This window comes from Phoca vitulina, unplaced genomic scaffold (genome assembly GCF_004348235.1).
Source record: "Phoca vitulina isolate PV1807 unplaced genomic scaffold, GSC_HSeal_1.0 scaffold19, whole genome shotgun sequence".
Taxonomy (NCBI): domain Eukaryota; kingdom Metazoa; phylum Chordata; class Mammalia; order Carnivora; family Phocidae; genus Phoca; species Phoca vitulina.
The window spans coordinates 16,266,800-16,288,736 of NW_022589722.1; the positions used below are offsets into that span (position 1 = coordinate 16,266,800).

Here is a 21,937-nt window from a genome sequence, read left to right on the forward strand (position 1 = left end):
CTAGAAAAAAACCTGTGAGGTATGTATGTGTATATGTATGTATGTATGTATTCTTATCCCCAATTTGCAAATAAGAAAACCAAAGTTTAGTGAGATTAAATGCCATTTCCAAAGGTTACATAGTTAGTGGTGGAGGAACCAGGATGAGAACCCAGCTTGTTTAAATCTGAACTGCCCACTCTACTATGTGGAATTGCTCCTTCCATGATACTCATGAATAGGAGGGTTCAATTTACCTTTGTCTATGTATTTGGGGTTAGAATTTTTTTGCATTTTGCAATGCATCGTGTATACTAGCCTAAATCCACATTCAGATTTCTATTCTTTAAAAAAATAGAAGTTTATCTCTCAGATTCCTATGTGACAGTGACGATGGTATTTGCTTTCAGAGCAGTTGAAAAGCCTACTTGGAATACTCTTTTGGAATTTTGGAGAGTATAAGTAGTAAGTCATAGAATGGAATTCAGATAAACAAGGACATTTCACTTTCAGGGAGATAATGGTCCAAACTGGGTCCATCCTTGGTTACCAGATGGTGGCAGTTGTCAAGATCTTGTATTTTCCTTGGAAACCAGGGAAAAGTAAGGAAGAGAAATGAAGATATCTGAATTAAGAGAGAACAAAAAAACATTAAAATTAATAATTGCATGGTATATGGGCTTCTGAATGGCAATCTTGGAAGGAAATAATGCAGAAGCTTGTATGAACAACAGATGCTGCCATCATCATCACAAAACACTATGTACCTCTGTCCTAGTTTGGGTTCTCCCAGAAGCAGACCCCGAGAAAAGGACTCTAGTGCAAATAGCTTAAGAACTGACGTTAGAAAAGTAGGAAAGAAAAACAGAGAAGGAAAGGCAATAATTAAAGGAAGTGTTATCAAGCAGCTATTATTGTGGGCAACTGAACTTAATCCCAATCAGGAAACTCTGGGAGCCAGTGTCTTGATAGAAGACTGATGGGAGGTTATTAATTTCCAGACAGTTTTGGTCTTCCATAAGGGCAGACAAAGTGCCTTAGAATCAGATAAAACTTTCAGAAAGAGAAATGCAGCAACTGGCCACTGGAATTTACCCTTCTGTCCTGAAGTAGTAAGGGTAAAGAAATAGGTTGTGTCACTGATAGCATCTGAAGACAAATAGAAGCTAGCATGTATTGGGTGCCTGGGTGGCTCAGTCATTAAGCGTCTGCCTTCGGCTCAGGTCATGATCTCAGGGTCCTGGGATCGAGTCCCACATCGGGCTCCCTGCTCTGCAAGAAGCCTGCTTCTCCCTCTCCCATTCCCCCTGCTTTGTTCCTGCTCTCGCTATCTCTCTCTCTGTCAAATAAATAAATAAAATCTTAAAAAAAAAAAAAGAAGCTAGCATGTATTGAGTACTCAGTACTTAGTACTACCATATAAACTGGGCATTATTATTGTTGACATTTTGTAGTTAACAAAAAGTAAAGGAGGGTAACATGATTGTTCATGTGCAAATATCCGGTAACTGGTAAAGCCAGGAGTTGAATCCAGGAGTTCTGAATCTTAAAACTCATCGCCTTATTCCGTGTAAGTAGGCAGACTATAGCTTCGTTCCTCAGTCTATTCCCAATTCTCCAGCTCTATCTCTTTTGCCCACGGTAAGTGGTAAGTTTTTTTGTTTTTGTTTTTGTTTTTGTTTATTTGTTTTGTTTAGTTTCAGAAAAGATCCAAGTTGCTCCTAACAGGTTTCCATTGTCCCTTGATTTACATTTTCTAGGCAGAGTTAGGGATAATAACTGCTGACACTTCACATTCTTCTAAGTTTTACAGGTTTATCTTAGTTAATGCTCTTACCTAATCTATGAAGTAGGTACTATTATATCCCCACATATGGGTAAGGGAGCAGAAGCAAAATGTGGTAAATAATGTGGTGAAACCATTGATTCAGTGAATAGGAAAACAGCGGTTCAGTCTGATTTCAATTCCCTTGCTTGATCACTATGTTCTTCTCTCCTTCATCAGAAAGTTCTAAAAGAAAAAAGTTTTGAGTAGACTGTGGTGCTTGGTAATTCCAGGAACTACCCTTAAAAGGAAACAATGTTAGTGAACATAGTAAATGCAGGAAAATAGTAGCACTTCATCTCTACTCAGTTTTGATTTACAAAGTCTTAATAGAAACATAGGATATTTCTCTATCTTCTGGATGAACCTGCACATCTATGAACTCTTGTTTTAAGGTATCAATAACCAGGCTGACACTGGACTTAGAAATGTCATATTTATGTAAATTTCTAGCTGGGACAAAGCACCCTTGGCTTTGGGAACAGATCTGGATTCTAGATGGTGGATATTTGTTTCAAAGGACTAAAGGGAAAGATGGATCAGTAATTGACACCTTCACGTACTTGTTTATTTCTGATTTCATAATATTTATTTCTTTGTTTATTTCTTTGTTACAGAAAATATTGAAATATGGGGCACCTGGGTGGCTCAGTTGGTTAAGCATCTGCCTTCGGCTCAGGTCGTGATCTCAGGGTCCTGGGATCAAGCCCCACGTCAGGCTCCCCGCTCAGCGGGCAGCCTGCTTCTCCCTCTCCCTCTGCTCCTCTCTGTTGCTTGTGCTCTCTCTCACTTTCTCTCTACCTCACATAAATAAATAAAATCTTTTAAAAAAGAAAATATTGAAATAAAGAAAATAAAAACAGAAAAAAACAAAATTCAAATTATTTTTAATCATATCATTTCTCTTCTCTTTAAAACAGAATATAAGGTAAAGAATGAGAGTAGTCTCCAACCCCCATTCCAGCCCTAGTAGTAACCACTGTCAACATTCTGGTCCTCACCAGTCTTTTCTTTCTTCTGTGATTATAGAAATATACCTATAGGCCATGTACATACCTATATACCATTGACAGCTTTTTTAAAAAATAAAAATATGATCATGATTTTTTCACTTAACAATACCTCCTGGACTTCCTTGATAGTATTTACAGATTTACCTCATTTTGTTTTTTAATTCCTGCACAATATTTCATTATACAGATTATAATTTACCTAAACAATCTCTTACTGATAGATATTTGACTTGTTTCAAAATACTTGCTAATACAAAAATTGCTGCAAAGGTCATCTTAGTGTATCTTTTTACATTCTCCAGGTGGTGTCTTTTTAGATCATTCAGCATGAAAGATGTCAGATGGTTGGGGTTTTCCCCCTTTGAATTAACCAAGGTAAAGTCTAACTGAGTGGTTTTCTGATCCCAAACTCCCTTCCAGTAATACTTCTGCTTCTAATTCTAGTTTAGATGCCTACAACCAGTAACAATGATTTAAATTACGAATCCTTAAAGGCAATAGTGTGTCTGCATTCCCATCCCAATACTCAACCAAGAAGAAAACCTGGTAGTTACCTTCCCTCCTCCTTCCTGCATCTTCTCTCCCTCATCTCCTACCTCCACCTAGGTGTAGTCTTCCATCTTGACCATTGCCTCCAGGGCCAGCCCTGAATCTTTTTGGATTCACAGAGACCAAAGCCTTGGAAGCTGTTGCTCAGTTGAATTGAAATATGCTTTCCATGCCTACCCACCCCATCCCCCCCATGCCCCCACAAAAGGTCCATCTCCTTGAACAAAGGCTATATCTGTGAAATGTTTCTTCAGTCTTGGAGAAACAGGAGGGCTTTTTCTCCTTGCACTCTGCCTCTACATTTATGGTGGAAGCCAGCAGAGAAGACTAACTTGAAGCAGAATAATCTCACATTCTCTCTCCACTTTTCAGCAGAAGGCAAGAGCCCCCAGGCCTCAACCCCAGCCTAGCCCTGGTCACCCACCTTCCTCTCAACTCTTTCCACAGGAGATTGCTGGATCTGGAAAGGGGAGGTGGGGAGTGGGGAGACCACCCAGTGGTTGGTGAAGCAGGGACCCTGGAAAGGGGGAATATGAGTAAAGGCATTACATATCTTGCCAACCCCTCCCCCCAAAGAGCCGGTTAGGAAGGACAAGAGTTGTGGTGTAGAGGGAAAAGCGGAGAGTGACTGAGCTTATCACCCTGGGAAATCTCAGCTCCACTGTGCAGAGTCTTCTGACACGTCTCTCTCACCTATCCCTCACTTGGAAGCGAAAATGGACCTAAAGAAAGAAGCGGTACCTCGACGACTTAGGTTGATTTCAACAAGCCAGCCTCCCTCGGGTAGAAAAAACAAGGTCACCTCCGCCCTGTCGACTCCCGGGGGGGCCCCCGCAGCCGCCTTCTCCCCGCAGTCATCTTCCTGGGTGCTGCCTTTCTGGAACTGAAGCTGAGCTCCCAGGGAGCTGGGGACCTCGGTCTTCATAGGGATCCCCATTGTTGATTCTCTGGCTTTGGCCCTTTGTGGGCGCCTAGCTCAAGGACGAACCCCAGGCTCCTAAAAGACACCCAGGGGTGGCTGGGAAGGGAGCAGAGCCAGCCGCACTCCTTGTCCTTTCGGGTGGAACTGGAGACTGCCCAGGAACCGCTGGGCGGGAGCTGTCCGTGGTCCTGGCCTACGTCAACGCTTGGATATTTAAGGCCAAGAACAGCGCGCCCATCTTCCACTACAGCTGATGAAGGAGTCCCGACTGTGGAGCTGGAACTGATTTTAATGAACCTGCTCGCATGCAAGGTCTGAGAGTCACGTTTCCGCACCCTCCCGAGCGTTAAGTCATTGCCTGGGCGAATCTGAAAATTTCTTTTCACGTTCCCCTTCTGTGCCAGCTCCCCTTTCTGGATTTAAAAGAGGTTAACTCTTTTGACGTTTCCCATCCTCTCACACTGCCCCCTCCTGGAATCTATTCTTCCTCCAGCTCCCTCCCCTGCCCCACCTCTGGATGTAGGCGGACAAGCGAGAGGTGAAGGTTGCATAGCCACGTGCTTATGTCATCTCTACTCCTGATCCCCAAGCCATCAAGCTGATCCTGATAATTTCAGGGCAGGCTGAAGCTGGGATTGGCTTAAAACCCATTGCCATATGTGGAGGGGATGAACCTTTAATGCCAAATAGAAACTGAATCTTCGAAACAATGAGGTTTAATCCTCTTTAAATGAACCCTAAGTCAAGCAGAGAAAGTCAGTTATCATATGGTTTCACGTACTTGTGAAACATAAGGAATATCATGGAGGACATTAGGAGAAGGAAGGGAAAAATGAAGGGGGGGGGATCGGAAAGGGAGACGAACAGTGAGAGACTATGGACTCTGAGAAACAAACTGACGGTTTTAGAGGGGAGGGGGGTGGGGGGATGGGTTAGCCGGGTGATGGGTATTAAGGAGGGCACCTACTGCATGGAGCACTGGGTGATATACGAAAACAATGAATCATGGAACACTACCTCAAAAACGAATGATGTACTGTATGGTGACTAACATAACATAATAAAATTTAATTTAATTTAAAAAAATAAATGAATCCTGTGCTTGCGGTTTCATCTGAGCTGATTCTGAACCAGGACTGTAAAATGGAGGTTGCCTCCTTTTAGTTTGGAGAGCTTTGGGAGAGGGACGGAAAAAAGAGGCTGAAGAATGAGGTGTTGCATAGGTGGAAACATAGATCTCCTAAATCAGTTCTGCTCAGTGGGGCCACCGAGGTGCTGCTGGGTCGCCCTCACAGTAAACATTTTAATGCTCCAGGTCTCACGTGGAGCAGGAAATAGACGGTCAAACAAATACTTGTTAGATTAATCCCGAAAAGTGCAATAAACTGCTATTTTAATCATTATAATTTAATTGCTTATCTCTTCCCCCTGTCAGACTATACAGTTGATGGAAGATTTCTGGCGACATTTATTCTACAATCCTTTAATGAATGGGGAAGGAGCAATATTTTTAGAGGAACAGGATTCCTTCTTATCACATCAGCTTATTTGAAGGACTAATTTGTCCTAGCCTATTTTGCAAGAATCTTTATTTCTACTTTGCCCTATACATTGGCTTTTTATAGGGTGGGCTTTGGAGCAAAGTGCTCAGAAGAGGTAACGGTCTGACCACTGTTCCAATGACTTTTATTTTTAAAACTGGTCTCCACTTACTGCCCATGGAAAGATAAATAGCTCCCCAAATCTCATTTCCTTTTTAAAAAAAATATTTTATTTATTTATTTAAGAGAGAGCACAGCGCACGAGCGGGGGTGGGGGGGAGAAGACAGAGAGGGAGAAGGAGACTACCCGCTAAGCAGGGAGAAAGGTGGGCAGATCCTAAGACCCTGGGGTCATGACCCGAGCAGAAAGCAGATGCTTAACATTCTAAGCCACACAGGCACCCCCAAATTTCATTTCCTGAGGGGATCTTAAAATTAGGCAGCAAGGTGAAACCATTTTTTCTTGTATTGGTTCCTCAGTAGAACATGTCTGGAGAATGTTCGGTTTTTAAATCAATCTTGTTTATGTTAACTATTTCATAAAATGAGCACAACATGATATTCTCAGTTGAGAAATAGTGTCTTTAGCAGCAGAGCAAATACTGGCTTTTTGGACATTGTGATTTAAAACTGTACTGGTAATGCTACAGCTCTGGAAGAAGGGAACTGTCTAATGGCATGCCAATTTCAGAAATGAAGGTGGAAAGTGAAGTTCTGTTGTTTTAGCTTCAAACAGGACATTTCCATTTCAATCTTCAAAGTTGTCCCTTTCACAATACAGTTTTAGCTTCAAGTTGATATAGATTTCCTATTTTACTGCTCACGACATTAATTTATATGTACATATAGATTTGGACTGTGTTGAAAGGTTTAAATTCTGCTTTGGTCAAATTCTTTTCTCAAATGGAAGCCAGAGAATCTTTATGTAGGGCACTCTAATAACTGTCCTTTTTTTGGCGGGGGGAGAAGAAGAACCAACTGAGATCATATTGCTGAACCAAGATGAACAAAAATATAATAACTAATTCTTATGGGAGCTCATTTGTGCTTTATAACAGAATAATAAACATTTGAAATTGCTAGATACTGCTGAAAGTGATTGAGAAGCTTCTATGTACACGATATGCTATTTTATCTTTGTGACAATCTTGTGAGGTAGGCATGCATCTTCCCTATATTACAGAGGAGGAAAATGAGACTAAAGGAGAGTAAGAGTCCATCCAACTAGGTTCAGCTTGATGGAAAAACTGGCATTCGAATTGGGATTACCAGAGCAGCACTACTGAGAAATGTTACACCCTCCCATTTCAAACATTATCGCATGGGAGTGCACCACTAAAAAAACAAACTAACTAACAAAAAAGTACCTGGCTTTACTCTGTATAAAGCACAAAAAACTGGTCATTGCCACCAAGGGAATAAATGTCACACTTGTCTATTCTGTCTTTCCATTACTCAGCCAAAATTTATTCAACGTCTGCAGTGAGCAGAGACAATCATCAGAGTCGTGCTTCCTGGCTTCTCTACTAACTTCTTCATGACCCTTACCCCATCCTGACTTTTGTTCCAAAAAAGGATAGGCTCTGGGGCTTTACCACTCCCTTCCATGCCAGTGGTACCTTTCTGGCTGTCCATGGTGCTGAGAAACTCTGCTCTGAAAGGTGTGAATAGTCTTGTCCTCTCACTCCTCTCCAGCGTCAGCATGCTCTCCTGTGAGGCACTTCACGTCATAAAACCACTATATTCTAATCCCAGACTTCCCTCCACTCTAGGAAACAATTTTTTTTTCCCAAGAGGAACTCAGCAGGGAGCCTCTTGTCTCTCTGACTTTCCCAAGGACATTCAGGGAATGGAAAGTTTTGGAAAGGTTCTGTTTTCTCCTTCCCCACTCCAAAATTTGACTTTTCATTAAGCCAAGGAAATGGAGCTCATTGGGCACCACAGCTTCAGGGCTGGTGGCAGAGAGGAGTATTAGGACCCTGGAGGAGATAGAAAGCCTTCATAGTCTGGCAGTTACCCTTTGCAAATAATGCTGTTGTTCCAGACTGATTCTCTACTCCTGGGTGGTGTCAATCCCTGAAGACCCTCTGAAGAATGGCTTTGAAATACATTCTCCCACAAACAGGGCAGGTAAAGGCTATGGGAAGGGCCAGTTTCTCTGTGCCTGTGTTGGCCGAGTCTTCAACTCAGTCCCAAATATCATCTTGTGGCTTCTTCGAGGTCAAAGGGATGGTATGTGTGTGTGTGTGTGTGTGTGTGTGTGTGTGTGTGTGTGTGTGTGTGTGGTGTGATAGGATGAGTGACTTCTGGAAGAAACCCAAAACCCACATTTTAGAGACATAAGTGAAAAACTCAAAGATACAAATGAAGATGCATTCCTAATCCCTCTTCTAAGTCCAAACTCCACTCTCCCCTGACCACTCAGAAGGAATAGTGGAAATCGGCCCTTTGCCACACAACCCTCTCCATTTGCAAGGAGATTCCATAAAAGGACAGGAGGCAGCTGATATTTCTTTGAGAACCTTTAGGAATAAAGAGACCTCAGGGAGGACTAAGTTTATTTCTTTTTAAGTAGATATTCCTTAATTTACTTCTAGGAAGAGTAAATCATCAACATTCAAAGTATGCACCAATTTTAATAAACTCAATAAAGGATACTGATACATTTACTTTCTTTGGACATCATCTAACTCCAAAGAATGATCTGAGAAAAAAATAAAGGCTGCAGTTCAAGCTATAATCATTTATCTTTTATCCATTTAGGAAAACTGGAAAATAAGCAGGTATTATGCTTCCTGCTTTGCTCCCTCAAATTGGAGACTCAGGAAATCCATCCATCTTTCAGGGAGGTACATCTTTAAAAAAAAAAGGATTTATTTATTTATTTCAGAGAAAGAGCACACAGAGGGAGAGACAGAGGGAGAGGGAGAGAGAATCCCAAACAGACTCTGTGCTGAGCACGGATCCCCATGCAGGGCTCGATCCCAGGACTCCTGGAGGTACATCGTTTTGTCTTTTTTCTCAGGAATGTTCTATTACTTAGACTACTGTCATAAAAGAAAGTGTGCAAGAAACATACAAAAGAAACATTGTTGAAGAGCAACACTGAACAACTATGAATCATATTGTAGAGAAGAGTTGTATGTATATACTAAAAGGCTAGATTCAATCTTCTCTACAATTACTTACCACTCTGAGTTTATTCTTTAAGCTTACTACACAGGAGAAGGTAAACTGTATCTTGGAGCTAGCAGAATTAAAAGTGAGATTATAAATGAGAAAATTCACAGCACAGAAACTATTAAAGCCATTACTAGCACATATCAAATCTACTACTGTTTATAGTTTTTGAAACTGCACAGGAAAACTATTAAAAGGCAGGGATCTTGTGTGTGTGGTGGGGGTGGGGTGGGTACACACTCCACTGGAAAGAAGCTTTGATCATTTTTTTTTTCCTCTTTCCTTTGCAGAGTCCATTTTTATAGCCTTTCCTATTTTGTCTCCTCTGTAATTTTTTGCAACTGTTAGGCAAGGCACTCATTGCTTTCTGACCATTTCAGCCCCACTGTGGATAACTGAAACATTTTATTGATGCAATTTTGCTTCCTTTATTAATTAACAAACATTTATTAAGTACTTTCATATGTCAGTTGTTGTTCAAGCAGTATAAATACAAACTACTTAGCCATAATCTACTCTAAAGGTACAATATCTTTTTTAAAAAAATTAAATTAAGATGCAAAATGTTCTATAGCATTTTAAAGGGAAAATTGCAAATTTAGTTGTTTCTCAAGTTTTCCTGCAAAATAGCTTGTTTGTGAGAGACAATCTTCACTACACTCCCTATGATTCACCTCACTCAGAAATTTTTTTAAGGATTATTAAGCACCTATTATGTACTATATGCTAAGGCTTCTAGAGGTAAAGACAGGCAAGGTTCATATTTTTATGAAGTTGACATTTTAGTGTTAGATTCTTTGATAAACAGTTAAGCTATATAACTTAGGAACCTAGAATTAAAATTTAAATTGATCCTTTTAGAAATTTATTGAACACTAATACTAAAAATTTTTAATGTTCTTACATGTATTTCTCTTTTTTGGACACAATAGGGATAGCTATCAGTAAAGCATTACTATTGTTTCTAAAAAAAAGCAGCCCATTTACTAAATATTAAAGAGATAATACTAACACATGAAAATATATTGAATCCATTGCTGTAAGTTGGGCTTTATATCCAGATAAAAAGAACTAAGTACTGAGTAACACATTACTAAAAAATCAAAGATTATCTTCTATTCAGTATGTAATTTTTTTCTGCAAAATTGTAAACTAAACCTAAGCTTTAACTTCAAACACACTAAATTATTTTCAGTAGGACTAAAAAGCACTACAAAATAAAATATCTAGTCTAAAATACTATAAAATATTTTAGTTCCAAAATCAAGAACTTCTCTAATCTACATTTATGCGATCTGAAGAGAAATCAGAGTAATATAAAGTAAAGAAACATTTATCAAAATAGTCCCTTTGCAGGGTGTTTGGGGTCTAAAAAACAGATAAAAGAACATTACCACTTTTAGAATCAGCATTTGTCAGTGGGTTCTACAGAGGCATGAGGAAATAAATACAGATGTGGAAACCCAACTTCAAAGCAATGAGATCTCAGACACAATCAGACCAAATTGTTCTAGCATACTTGGGCTGGTATTATTACACACTGTTAGTGGGTCAGGGACATCTGTTTAAAGATACATGTTAGCATTTGAATTGTATTTCAAGGCTGGAAGAAAACTTGATTCATCCAGTTAAACTCCTTCATTGTTCAAGTAAAACTGAGATCCAAAGTAAATTATGCAAGGTGGCATAATTGGCAATTGGCAGAACTGGCCACTAGAAGTCGTTTTCTCAAACTTAATGTACCCAATAGACTTCGCTGGGCACAAAACAAAACAAAACAAAACAAAAACAAAACACCTGGGGTACTTAAAAATGCTCCCTCCCTGGATATTCTAGTTGGATAGAGCTGGGATGTGCCCAGGATTTATTGTTGATGATGATACAGCTGGTTTGAGAATCACATGTGAAGAAATACTATGCAAGTCCTTTAAGATTTAACTATTTCCAAAATAAAGTGTTAGAGTGAAAATTTCAAAGCACAGCTTTAAAGATGCTATTATTCTCCCTACTGTTTCTCAGATACTCATGCTCATGTATGTGTAAAATGTACAGCCAACAGAAGTTAGTCTGTTGACTATCCAGACATAACTTGGATTATCACAGTGAACTCCTGTAATGGGTTGGAAATCTGAGACTGATCATTTTTTCATGTCACAAGATTATCCAGTTAATGTATTTCTAAGGCAATGGAGAGGAATATTTCCTTCCAAGAAACGTTTGGAACAGCAAAATTTTCTAACCACTAGACTTTTTTTTTAACATAACATAAAATTCTCACTTATGTTGAGGATTTACTATTTAATAATGTATTCCCTTATTCTTTCAATGAGTATTTATTGAATATCTACCAGTCAAGCCTTCAGTTAACATCTGTTGCATCACATGTGTCTGCAAAATATCTACAAAACAGATGACAATTAATTGGAAAATGATACTGAAAGTTGTGGGAGTCAGGTGAGGAGTTATATTACCTTCTATGGCAGTATTTATGATTACAATAAAATATACAGAAATGCTTCAATATTATGCTATGAACTTCAACCTTTATAACTATTTTAATGGGCTCTTGAATTAAAGGAAATCTACATGGGTAAAACACAACAATAATTAGAATCATAGTTTACTGAAATAGAAAATGACTTTTGTAGGTTAAGATTTATACTAAATCAACAAATTCAATTCTAATGACAAGCTTGTGTTTTACATTGAGTGATATATATTCTTTTAGGAATTCTCTATGGCAAATAACAAAAGCATATATGAAATTTGAATAAATCAGGTCCCAATTTTAATTAACTTTGATGAAATGTGACAGATTATTGATTTTAATTGAATTGAGAGCACGGGATTATCATCTCTAAATCAAAGATGACCCCAAAAGATTATGCTTTGGGGTATGTATTAATATGATGTCATTTCAAGTTATTTTGATTTATTTGCTCATCCTCCATCTTGTTCCAAAAAGCATTTAAGGCTATCAATTCAAATTAAGGTTTGCTTTTCAAACTTTTTCAGATGAAATGAAAGTAGTTGGATTTCCAGCAACAGATTCTCAGTTGACAGGTTTTGTCCATGGTTTCATTTTATTTTCTGGAGGGCACTACAAAGGATTCCAACTTCACCTACAAAGAAAAAAAAAATGGGCCACTTACATCACGAGAAGACACCCTTTAAATTTCTACAATGTGTAACACTTTAGGGGATTGGTGGGATGTATGCATAGGCTGGGTACCACCCGAACCTTCAAGGAGCTTACGGATTAGTTATGGTGATAGGATTTGGGCAATTATAGCATGGGGACTTACAAGTTTTAATGTAATTAGCTTCCTCTTTCCATTGAAGGAGTTAACAGTTTTCTCTCTTTTTCTTTTACAGGACCATCTATAGATGTTTGCAAGGACCTAAGCCATGAAACCTAAAAGTGTGGTTCACATGAACCTCCTGTGTCAGGATCACCTAGGGCCTTATTACAAATACAAACTCTCAAGACTTACCACAAATTTAGTAAATTTAGTCTGGGGCTATGAGCCAGGACTGTTCACTTTTAACTAGCTCTCCAAATGATTCTGATGTACACTAGGTTTGAGAATGCATGGTCTAAGCAGATAACTCAACCTAGATTGCTAGACCACTGGACTACAATGGAGCTGCTCCCATTCATGCCATATTCTCACATGCCAAGGGGCCACAGGAACAAAAACACTTCAAAAAAGTAGAAGGGGCCTTGGAGATGGACAGGCAATATCAGTGGGGTATTAGAGGGATACTTCAAGCCCACCTGCCTTTTTGGCCTTTGTTAGCGTTACATAAGGTAGGAACCTCCACTTAACCTAGAATTCCTCCCTTTAGGCTTCTCACCCCTTTGATGGTTTCATTCATCCATTTAATAACTCTTGAGGACCTAATATACTTTTTTAGGACTAGAGCTAGGTACCAGGGATTTGACAGTGAACCCAACCTGGTCCTCTACTCAGGTCTTGTTGGGGAGTCAGACAAGTAAACAATTACAAAACAATATAGTGATATGTGCTCTGAGAAAGGGATCTGTAGGAATGCCAAGAGAGGAAGGACACCCAAACCAGTCTTCCTACAAGAAGAGATACCTATGAAAGACTTAAAAGATGAACTGGAATTGGGGACCTCTAAATGAGAATGGGCATGAGAGTATTTTAAACATAAAGTATTGCATGAGCAAAGGCCAGAAACCAGGCAGGAGTATGGGAAGTAAAATCTGGTCAATGTTGCTGGAGGGGAGTTTGAAGCACTGGAAAGAAAATACAGTGAAGAGCAATGTAATACTGTGATTTTTTAAATGAACAACTGTTATAATATCCTCATTGTCCTGGAAGCATGGAAGGCCCACGGTTGAGCTACTGGATGGCCGATAAAGTAGCTAGAACCTGTCTTATAAGGGCTGGAATTCCAGGCACAGCCATATCCACTGGGCACTTAAAGGAAACAGACTGGAGAGGCAAAGGAGAAAGAGGAACATGGCAGTGACAAGCCAGGGTGGAAAGCTGGTATGGTGGTGGGAGGTAGCATGGAATCTAGGAAGGTCAAAGAAGAAAAGATACTCCAAGCAATTCTGGCCTTTTTACCTAGTTTTTCTCCCTCAACAAACAAAAGGCTTACCTGGAGGTGCTTTTCTCCTTAATTCAATATTTAATAAATTTCTTTTTGTTCCTATGGTGAGGGTAAGAAAATACAACTCTATTTCTGGTAAAAAGAGTGGCCTCCTGGGGTGTAAGTTACTTACTGTTGATGGAGTCAGCCAAAATCTTAAGTTGCTGTGTATTGTCCAAGACCTCAATCCTTTGAGTGTATGGGTCATAACGAACTGAGAAGGGCCGTGGGATTGTAGCAGCAAAGCTCCTGAAACCAAATCCACAAAGCTCAGTAAAGGGCACCATTCAGGGGAAAATAATTCTAAAAGATTTCTCAGTGGCATTTCACTTCAATCTCACTAGAACAGGGGCTCTGAGAAGTGAAATGGAATTTTAGTGAGATCCTTTTGGGAAGCCTTGTGTGCTGTGTATGTGTCTAGGTGTATATACAAACACACATGGGCACATACTTATTTAGTTACCTACCTCCAAAATGACAGAGATAGCTTACAATAAAAGCACAGAATACATTAAGGCCAAAATTCTTACCATTAAATAAAATCAAAAGAGCAAACAAATCTAGCCAAAGAATGCTATAGAAAAAAATAAGCTCTGAGATGCTTGGAAATCAATGCAAGGAGGGAAACACAGCTCTCAAGAATGGAAGAAAACACTATGTTATTAATGAAACTTAACATGAATTGAGTGCCTCCTATGTACCGAGAACTATGTGAGGTCCTAATTGTTCTATACTTTTTACAACTATCGTTCCTAACTTAATCTTCATAAAAACCTTAGAAGGAACGTACTATTACTATCCCTATTTTACTGATGAGAAAACTGAAGTTTAGGGAGATTCAATGACTACCAAGGACATACTGGCAATAAATTGTGCAGCTGAAACCCTTTTCAGGTAGTCTGACTCTGGCCTGTGCTCTTCACTTCTTTGCCTTCTCGATGCATTCATTACTCCTGGGTCTAGGAGGAATGTACCAGGAGGACCTTATAAGGGACATTAAGCAATGCAAATAATAAGATATCCCCCAATAACCTATAAAATGCAATGGCATCACAAATGATATTTCTAAGTTGGCTTCTGGTGAGAGTTGAATCTGCCATACTGAGAAGACAATTCTAAGGGAAACTAGTGGGCTCTCCAAGTTTGGCAAGAGTGGTGGATCATCGTGGCTGGAAACCCAAGTTCCAGAGCCAGGCACTGGGCTCAAACCTTGCCTCTGCCAATGACAGCCCTTGCAGGCTGCACCTCGGTGTCCTCATTCCTCTATAAAACTGGAACAGAGCAGTACTACCTGAGAGGGTCGTAGCAAGTGCTGTTATAGTACAGAGTAAGTGCTACATGAGTGTTAGCTGTTCTCTTTCATTAGTGACTGGGGACTCAAGAAGAGCAAATGGTGAAGTATGTCTCTCCACCTCTACTTCCCTGAAAATAGCTTTCCCAACCCCACTGGTGACATGAAGCATGTAATGCATGTCTGTGATTTGGCTCGCTCTGCATCTCCTCCCTCTTATTCCCATAGTTTACCTCATCTTTGCTTTGCGCAATCTGCCTCTATGCCAAGAGAGGGGTTCATCTAGGCAGTCAGTCTCAGGGCCCACCCCTCCTCTAGCCAGGGAGTGGGCACATGACCCACTCAGCATTGTTTCTTTTTGCCTAGAACTTGAATCTTGAAACTGAAAATGGTTGAAGCTGGTTTCTCTTAGCTGGGAGGCTCTAAGAGAATCCCTTCCTTTTCTGAACCCTGTTTTTCAGCATTCCCTTTGACTCTGTGAGTCACCTCTCAGCAGGATGGAGTTTTTGTGGGTGTCTCCTCTGGGCTGTGGGTACTGACAGAGTGGGTGGGATTTCAAAGGCCCAAAAAGTCTAGGTTCTGGAAAGCTCTTCTCTGCTGGTCTGGGATTGATCACTTTGTAGGTTAAAAAGTCATCATCAGGAGGGCCCATTTAAATGTGATCCTGGTTTGATAGATCCTGTTTTGAGCACCCCTGCCTGTGTCCAAACCCTGGGTCAGCCACTTACCAGCTGTATGACCCTGGGTGAGTCTTTTACCCTTTCTATGCTTCTGAACCCCACCTGCAAACTTCATAGTCTTATTTGAAGTTTAAATGAATCAATACATGAAAAACACTTAGAACATTTGGTATTTGGTACATAATAGGTGTTAATGCATTTAATCTTCTTCTCTTCTTCTTCTTTCTTCTTCTCCTCCTCCTCCTCCTCCTCCTCCTTCTTCTTCTTCTTCTCTTTCTTCTTCTTCTTCTTCTCCTTTTCTTCTCCTTCTTCTTCTGATTATTATTACCCAGGAGGGATAATGCACAAAACCACTGAAATCCATAACCCCAAAAGGGTCCCAGAAATGGCAGAGAGGAACCTTTAGGGGCTAGAGGAAAGCTATACTCCCAGTAAGGAGTGGAGATTTAGGAAATAACTAGAAATGAATAACTGAAAGAACTTGAAGGCCCTGGAGAGATAGGAGGAAGGGAGACATTTTAGGTCAAACCATGTGGATCTGTGGGCAAGCATTTTACCTTCCATCACCTAAGCTCAACACAGTGGAAGCTGGCATACCCAGCTTCATGGGATCCCAGAAACCTATATATCTATGTCTATCATCCCTCACAGATAAGATATAAAAAAAAGTGGTAACAAACACTGAGTATCAGGATAGCCATGTCCAGGTAGACCCTCTGCCTGGCCTGTCTCTTGCTAAGAGGAGAGTCCTCAAGTGGATTATAGACAGGGCTGTCAGCTCAGTGCGCTGAGAATCTGAGTCCTGATAGCTTTCCATCCCCATCAGCCTTTTGCTGGATTGTCTCTGAGATTGATGCACTTGCCTACTACTTATTGCATGCTTACTATGTATCAGGCACTTTTCCAGAGACTGTGGAAAGAACAGGAAAAGAAAAAGGACAAAAATTCCTACCCAAATAGAGCTTAAGTCATATAATATATTAAACATTAGCAGGTGCTAAAGAGAAAAATAAATTGCAGAAGGGTGTAAGGAGTGTGGGGATGGGGCTGGGTAGGGATTTTAAGTAAGTTGGTTAGTTAGAGAAAGACACACAGAGAAGGTTAAATGTGGGTGAAGATTTGAAGGAACAAAGGGGGTGAATTATGCAGATGTTGGGAGAATAAAGTGAACAAGGAATTCCCCCAGGTTAGAAGAATCCTAGGAATGATTTGTTGGGGACCTTCTGTGGCTACTCTGTACACAGGAGAGAGTTCAGTGTTTGGGCTTAGTGGCTACATTAAAACAAGGATCCAGTGGCAGAATTGTCTGCAGGGGTCAACATGTCCAGACAATAATCTGTGAAATGGGGTCCCGCTAAGGAACCCCTCCCAAACATAAAGTGGAAAAGGACAAGGGTGGGGAGGCTCTGTCTGCTGCATACTGTTGCTAGAAGCATTGGAGTCCACTCTCCTGGACAACCACATACAGATCAATGGCATCAGACCAAATCGGGAGTCCCCAAGATCTTTTGACACACCTTGGTCACCACCTCACCTCACTTTCTCCTTTGCATCATTAAAACTCTCAGCCACATAATAGAGGGGCTGGAACTCTGTGATGGTGTACTCCTGGATGGCTGTCTTCTCCAGCTCCAGGGGGAGGAGCTTTGGCTTGCCAGACAAGCAGTACTGCAGGCAGCAAGTGGAAAGTTTTCACAGGTAAGTCTGGGTCAGTGGTTCCTTTTGCCTCCCATAGGCTGTTTGTGCACCTTCTCCCATCCCATCATGATTCCTTCCACACCCCAGCCCAAATGCAGTAAACTAAATTATTTCACATATACTAGATCCTACCCTCACAGCTCATCTAAAACCTACAGTCCAGCTAGAAAGGAGTAATTCCCGCTAGCCATTTTCATGTGAGATGATCAATAGAGGATGTGAGAGCCAAACACATGGATTTGCATACATCTGTAGGCACAGTTCAGCCTTGGGATTGGGAGGCCCTTCTGTTTTGTAGACTTGTGTACTTGCAGTTCAATTTCTACATCTAACACCCAAAGTCATGAACAAATCAGAGCTGCTAAGGTACCAATCATTTGAGGATTAACCCCTGGGTTAAATCTCAAAATGGGTATTAATGGGGTCATACCTGTAATTCACCAAAAGACGACAGGAGCCCAGCACCATACGCCTTTATGGAGTCTCCTTGTTTGCAGAGGCCAAACTCCACAGTAAACCAGTAAATCTGGAATGGAAAGTGAGGTTGAGAGCACACCCCAAGGAAGGGAAAGGCAGCAGATGCCCCAGGGCTAAGGACGGGACTGTCCAGGTGGGCATTTGTACAGGTCTGTTCTCTGAATCACCATGACCTGGGGTCACTTCTCCATGTTCTGTCTTACTCTATCCAGTCACTGGTTGAATCAAGAGTTGGCTGAATGTAAGATGTGATAAGAAGCAGAGAGGGAGTACTGAGGAAGCCCCAAGAAGATACCCCCAAAAGGTAACTCTAGATGACAGGAATTCCTCAACCCCTTTTGCTTTCTTCTCTGTGGCATTAACTATAATGAGATGTTCCCTTTATTTGGTCAGACTTACCATGCAAACCCATCAAGCTCAGTCATGGGAGGTAGGAGACCAGGTAGTGATAAAATCATTGAGGGCATCCTGCCATTCATGCTAAAACTTGGGGTGTTTCTGATGTACTGCCAACAACTGCACTTATCCTCCTCAAATAACCAAGTCCTTTTCTTTAAACAGCTCCCAGTCCAACATGTCCTAGATGCCTGGCCTGAGGAAGGTGATCCTGGAATTCTGGCATAACCCTATTGACCAGGGCCAAGAGAAACCTTGGGCCCAGTTAGATGCTGGAGATAGTCATGGTCTTAGAGAATTAGGGATGGGTTATGAGGTAAGTCTGTTTATTGCACTAGAGAATGTGAAACTTGGGAAGGCTGTCAGCTTAATCAGTCTCACCTCCTCACGTACAGATGATGTGTTTTCAGCCCAGAGAGGTCAAGCAATATGCATCCAGTTACATAGCAAATCAAAGGCAGAGCAAGAACCTAGAGCTGTTCCCAGCCCAGTGTATCAATAGTAAGGTTTTTGTTTTTGTTTTTTGAGAAGTTACGTTGGCGATGAGTACTTTTATCATTGTCATAGCAGGTAACATGATACTCTGAGTTCTTAGTTTGTTTTCTTCCTACAAGTGAGAGATTCCAAGATCTTCAACTTCTTTGAAAGCTGCTTCTTGCATCTATATAGAATCTGACATTTAAAAATTTATGTTCACACACACTTAACTCTTCAGACCCTTATGATATGCTTTTTAGGTGGGCAGAATATAAACTAATATAACCATTTTTAGAGATGAGGAAGCAAAAGCTGCTTGCCCAGGGGCTCAGAGCAGCTGGCCAGTGAGAAAGAAACTTCTGGAAGTTTTTGCTCTTCTAAACTGATTTCATAAACTTCTAAACTGATACATCTTATTGATAAATTCTCATTCATTTGTGTCCCTTAATTCCTTACAAAGCTTTATTTTTCATCTTCCAGACTGAACAAATTATAAGAAATGTGACTCAGACACTGGGGAGGGATAAACTCAAGTTGGAAAGGAGTCTGTAGGAAGAAAACCCCCTACTGTGAAGAGTTGTTGATTCCATGCTTCAATGGATGAGTGTCATCACATTCACTGGGGAGAGGGAAGTGTTTGATAAGATGAGAAAAACCCACCCCCATTTCCAACCTTGTGTCTAATAAAGGAAAGATCCTAATGCTAGATCCAGTGCAAAGGAGGGGTGTAAATATTTCCTCTTCAAAGCCATGAATCCAGGCTATTCCCCCCACACACACTTTATGCCCAAAGGTTCTCAAGGGCTATCATTACAGCCCATTCCTGTTTAAGATACTTTGTTTAAAATTACATGCAAACATTTGCATGTAGCTGATTTCAAAATCAGACCATTAAGGAAAAATCAAAATGTGAAATTTCATTTGTGTAAATGTAAGTCAGCATATTCTGATATTTTCCCCCAGATGACCTGGATTTCAGGGGAGGATCAAAGCTTTGAAGATCTGAGGGCTACAGCCTATTGCATTCTCACTATCCACCAGAGGCAGAGGGAACTTACTGTGGCGAGTTTCTCAATGTACTCATCAGGTGCACCCAGAGAGGCAAGGCCAATTTCCTGTAATTGTAGAGAAACAGAGTCACTGGCATGGCTGGGGTCTGCCTAACTTCAAACTTCACCCTCAGCTCCGACTTTGTACTTGCCACAGGAAGGTGATGGGTGACCAGATGCCTTCAGAAGGGCCCTGATTATTCTGTTAGGTCTTCCCTAGTCACACATCATAGAATCATAGATCTCTAGAGCAGGAAAACCTTATTTCATCACTTAGTCTTTTGTATTTACTTTACAAATGAGAAAACTGAGGCACAGAGAAGGGAGCTGACCTACTCAAGGTCACACAGTAGGTTGTGTCTAAAGTTTCATTCCTTGATTCCAGCTCAGTGATTATTCTCCCATAGCTCAAGCAGAACATTCCTGGCATACAAGATGAGTGTCTTAATCATGTATCATGAAGATACCAGAGGAGAATTGCTGAGAAATGCTTGACATCCATCCAGGTAAATACTAGCTAGAGAGTCTGAAATACTATGGACCACTTCTCATCGCAGCTCCAATTACAGAATTCCCCTAGTGGTCTCTTTGTCTTTGTCCCTTTTACAACATTTGCTCCAGCCTGCTTTGTATCAGACAGAGTGTATATACACAAATAAATATATTTGCTTTCCCTACTATATACATTTATTCACTCCAAAATGTTTATTGAATGCCTTCTATATAGTTGGCAGTATACAAAATCAAGAAAGGTCCTGGACATCATGGTGTTTACATTTAAGGCAGACAATAAATAATAAGCATATACATAGGTATATTAGAAGGAATAAGTTATTTGGAAAGAAGAAACAAAAGAAGAAAGGGACAAGGGGAAGTGGGAGTGCAAGGGGAAGTGGGAGTGCCAGGAGAACGGGTCGGGGGGGGCCTGCAATTTTGAATAGGGTTTCAGAGCAAGCATCATTGAGAAGGTGATATTTGACCAAAGACTTGATAGAAGTGAGGTTGTTGGCTCTGCTGACGTGTGAGGGAAGATCATCGTATAAGCCACATGTATAGCCAGTGATAAAGCTCTCTAAGGAGGAGAAATGTCAGTAGGTTCAAATAACAGGGAGAGACCAGTATGGCTAGAACAGAATAAGAGTGGGGAGAGTGGCAGGTGGTATCAAAGAGGGATCTGGAGCTCAGTCATATAGAACATTTTTTGGCTATTTTAGGTTTTAGGATTTTCCTTTCAGTGAAATGGGAGCCACTGCAAGGTTTTGAGCAAAGAAGTGGTAAGGCCTAATTTATGTCATCCAAGATTTACTCTGGCTGCTATGTGAGAACAGATTGTAGGGGATCAAGAGTAGAGGCAGATAGACCAGATAGGAGGCTACCACAGTCCCCAGGGTGAGAAACAATAGTGGCTGAGACCAGCTTGGTAGCAGTTGATGTGATGGACAATGGTCAGATTCTACACATATTTTGAAGGGAAAACACATACAACTTTTAGACAGATTGGTTACGTGTATTTGAAGAAGAAGCCAATAATGTACCCTAAGTGTTTTTGGTTTGAGCAACTGAAAGGCTGGAGTTACCATGAACTAACATAGGGAGGGCTGTGGTTGGAGAAGGCTTGAATGGGAAGATCAGGAATTCAGTTTTGAACAGGATGAATACAGATGTGTAATAGACATCCAAGTGGACAGATTGAGTAGGTGCTTGGATACATAAGTCTGAGTTTGGGGACTAAGGTCTGGGCTGAAGATATTAATGTGTTCATCAGCAGGATAGAGATGATATTTAACACCATGAGTTTGGGTGAGATTACCAAAGGAATTGACGTAGACAGAGAAGGACTAAGGATTGGGCTTATTTTGAAGCAAGAGACTACGTGGTCTTCATCTCTGTATCCCTCTCTGGGCCGAACTCAGAGCCTGGCCCATATTACATACTAAGAAAATGCTGAGTTAGAGTGAACTAAATTCAGACAGTTTGGCTCTCCTCTCTTGCCCCTGCCCCCATCTCTGTTCCAGCCATCCTATCCAGGCAGGCCACAGTCTAACAGAAGACATTGAAACAGTGCTCTGTTCTCATGGTTACCATTCTTTGTGAGCCCAAAGCTTGCTTAAAACAAGGGGTCCCAAGATTTTTCTGTGTTTCATCCCCATCCCATCTTGCACTCTAGTGGGAAGCAAGTCCTCCTTCTAGATCCAAAAAGAATGTGCTCAGGGAACTTTCAAAATGACACCCTGCCT

At 40.8% G+C, this 21,937-nt stretch overlaps 1 protein-coding gene across 3 annotated transcripts in view; it reads right to left on the bottom strand.

Annotated features, from left to right (window-relative positions):
• Positions 1-8,796: 8,796 nt before the first annotated feature.
• The window catches only part of PAH (phenylalanine hydroxylase), a 105,158-nt gene continuing 92,017 nt past the window's right edge, over positions 8,797-21,937 (bottom strand). For 2 of the 3 annotated variants that reach the window (XM_032416585.1, XM_032416584.1), the window contains 5 exons: positions 19,710-19,766; positions 17,732-17,827; positions 17,138-17,271; positions 13,766-13,881; positions 8,797-12,131 (listed from right to left, as the gene is read on the bottom strand). In XM_032416585.1, coding sequence (XP_032272476.1) covers positions 12,088-12,131; positions 13,766-13,881; positions 17,138-17,271; positions 17,732-17,827; positions 19,710-19,766 — 447 coding nt within the window. In that variant the 3' untranslated portion in view covers positions 8,797-12,087. Of the gene's footprint in view, positions 12,132-13,765; positions 13,882-17,137; positions 17,272-17,731; positions 17,828-19,709; positions 19,767-21,937 lie in introns of those variants that run through there. The other variant, XM_032416586.1, reaches the window with a different exon arrangement.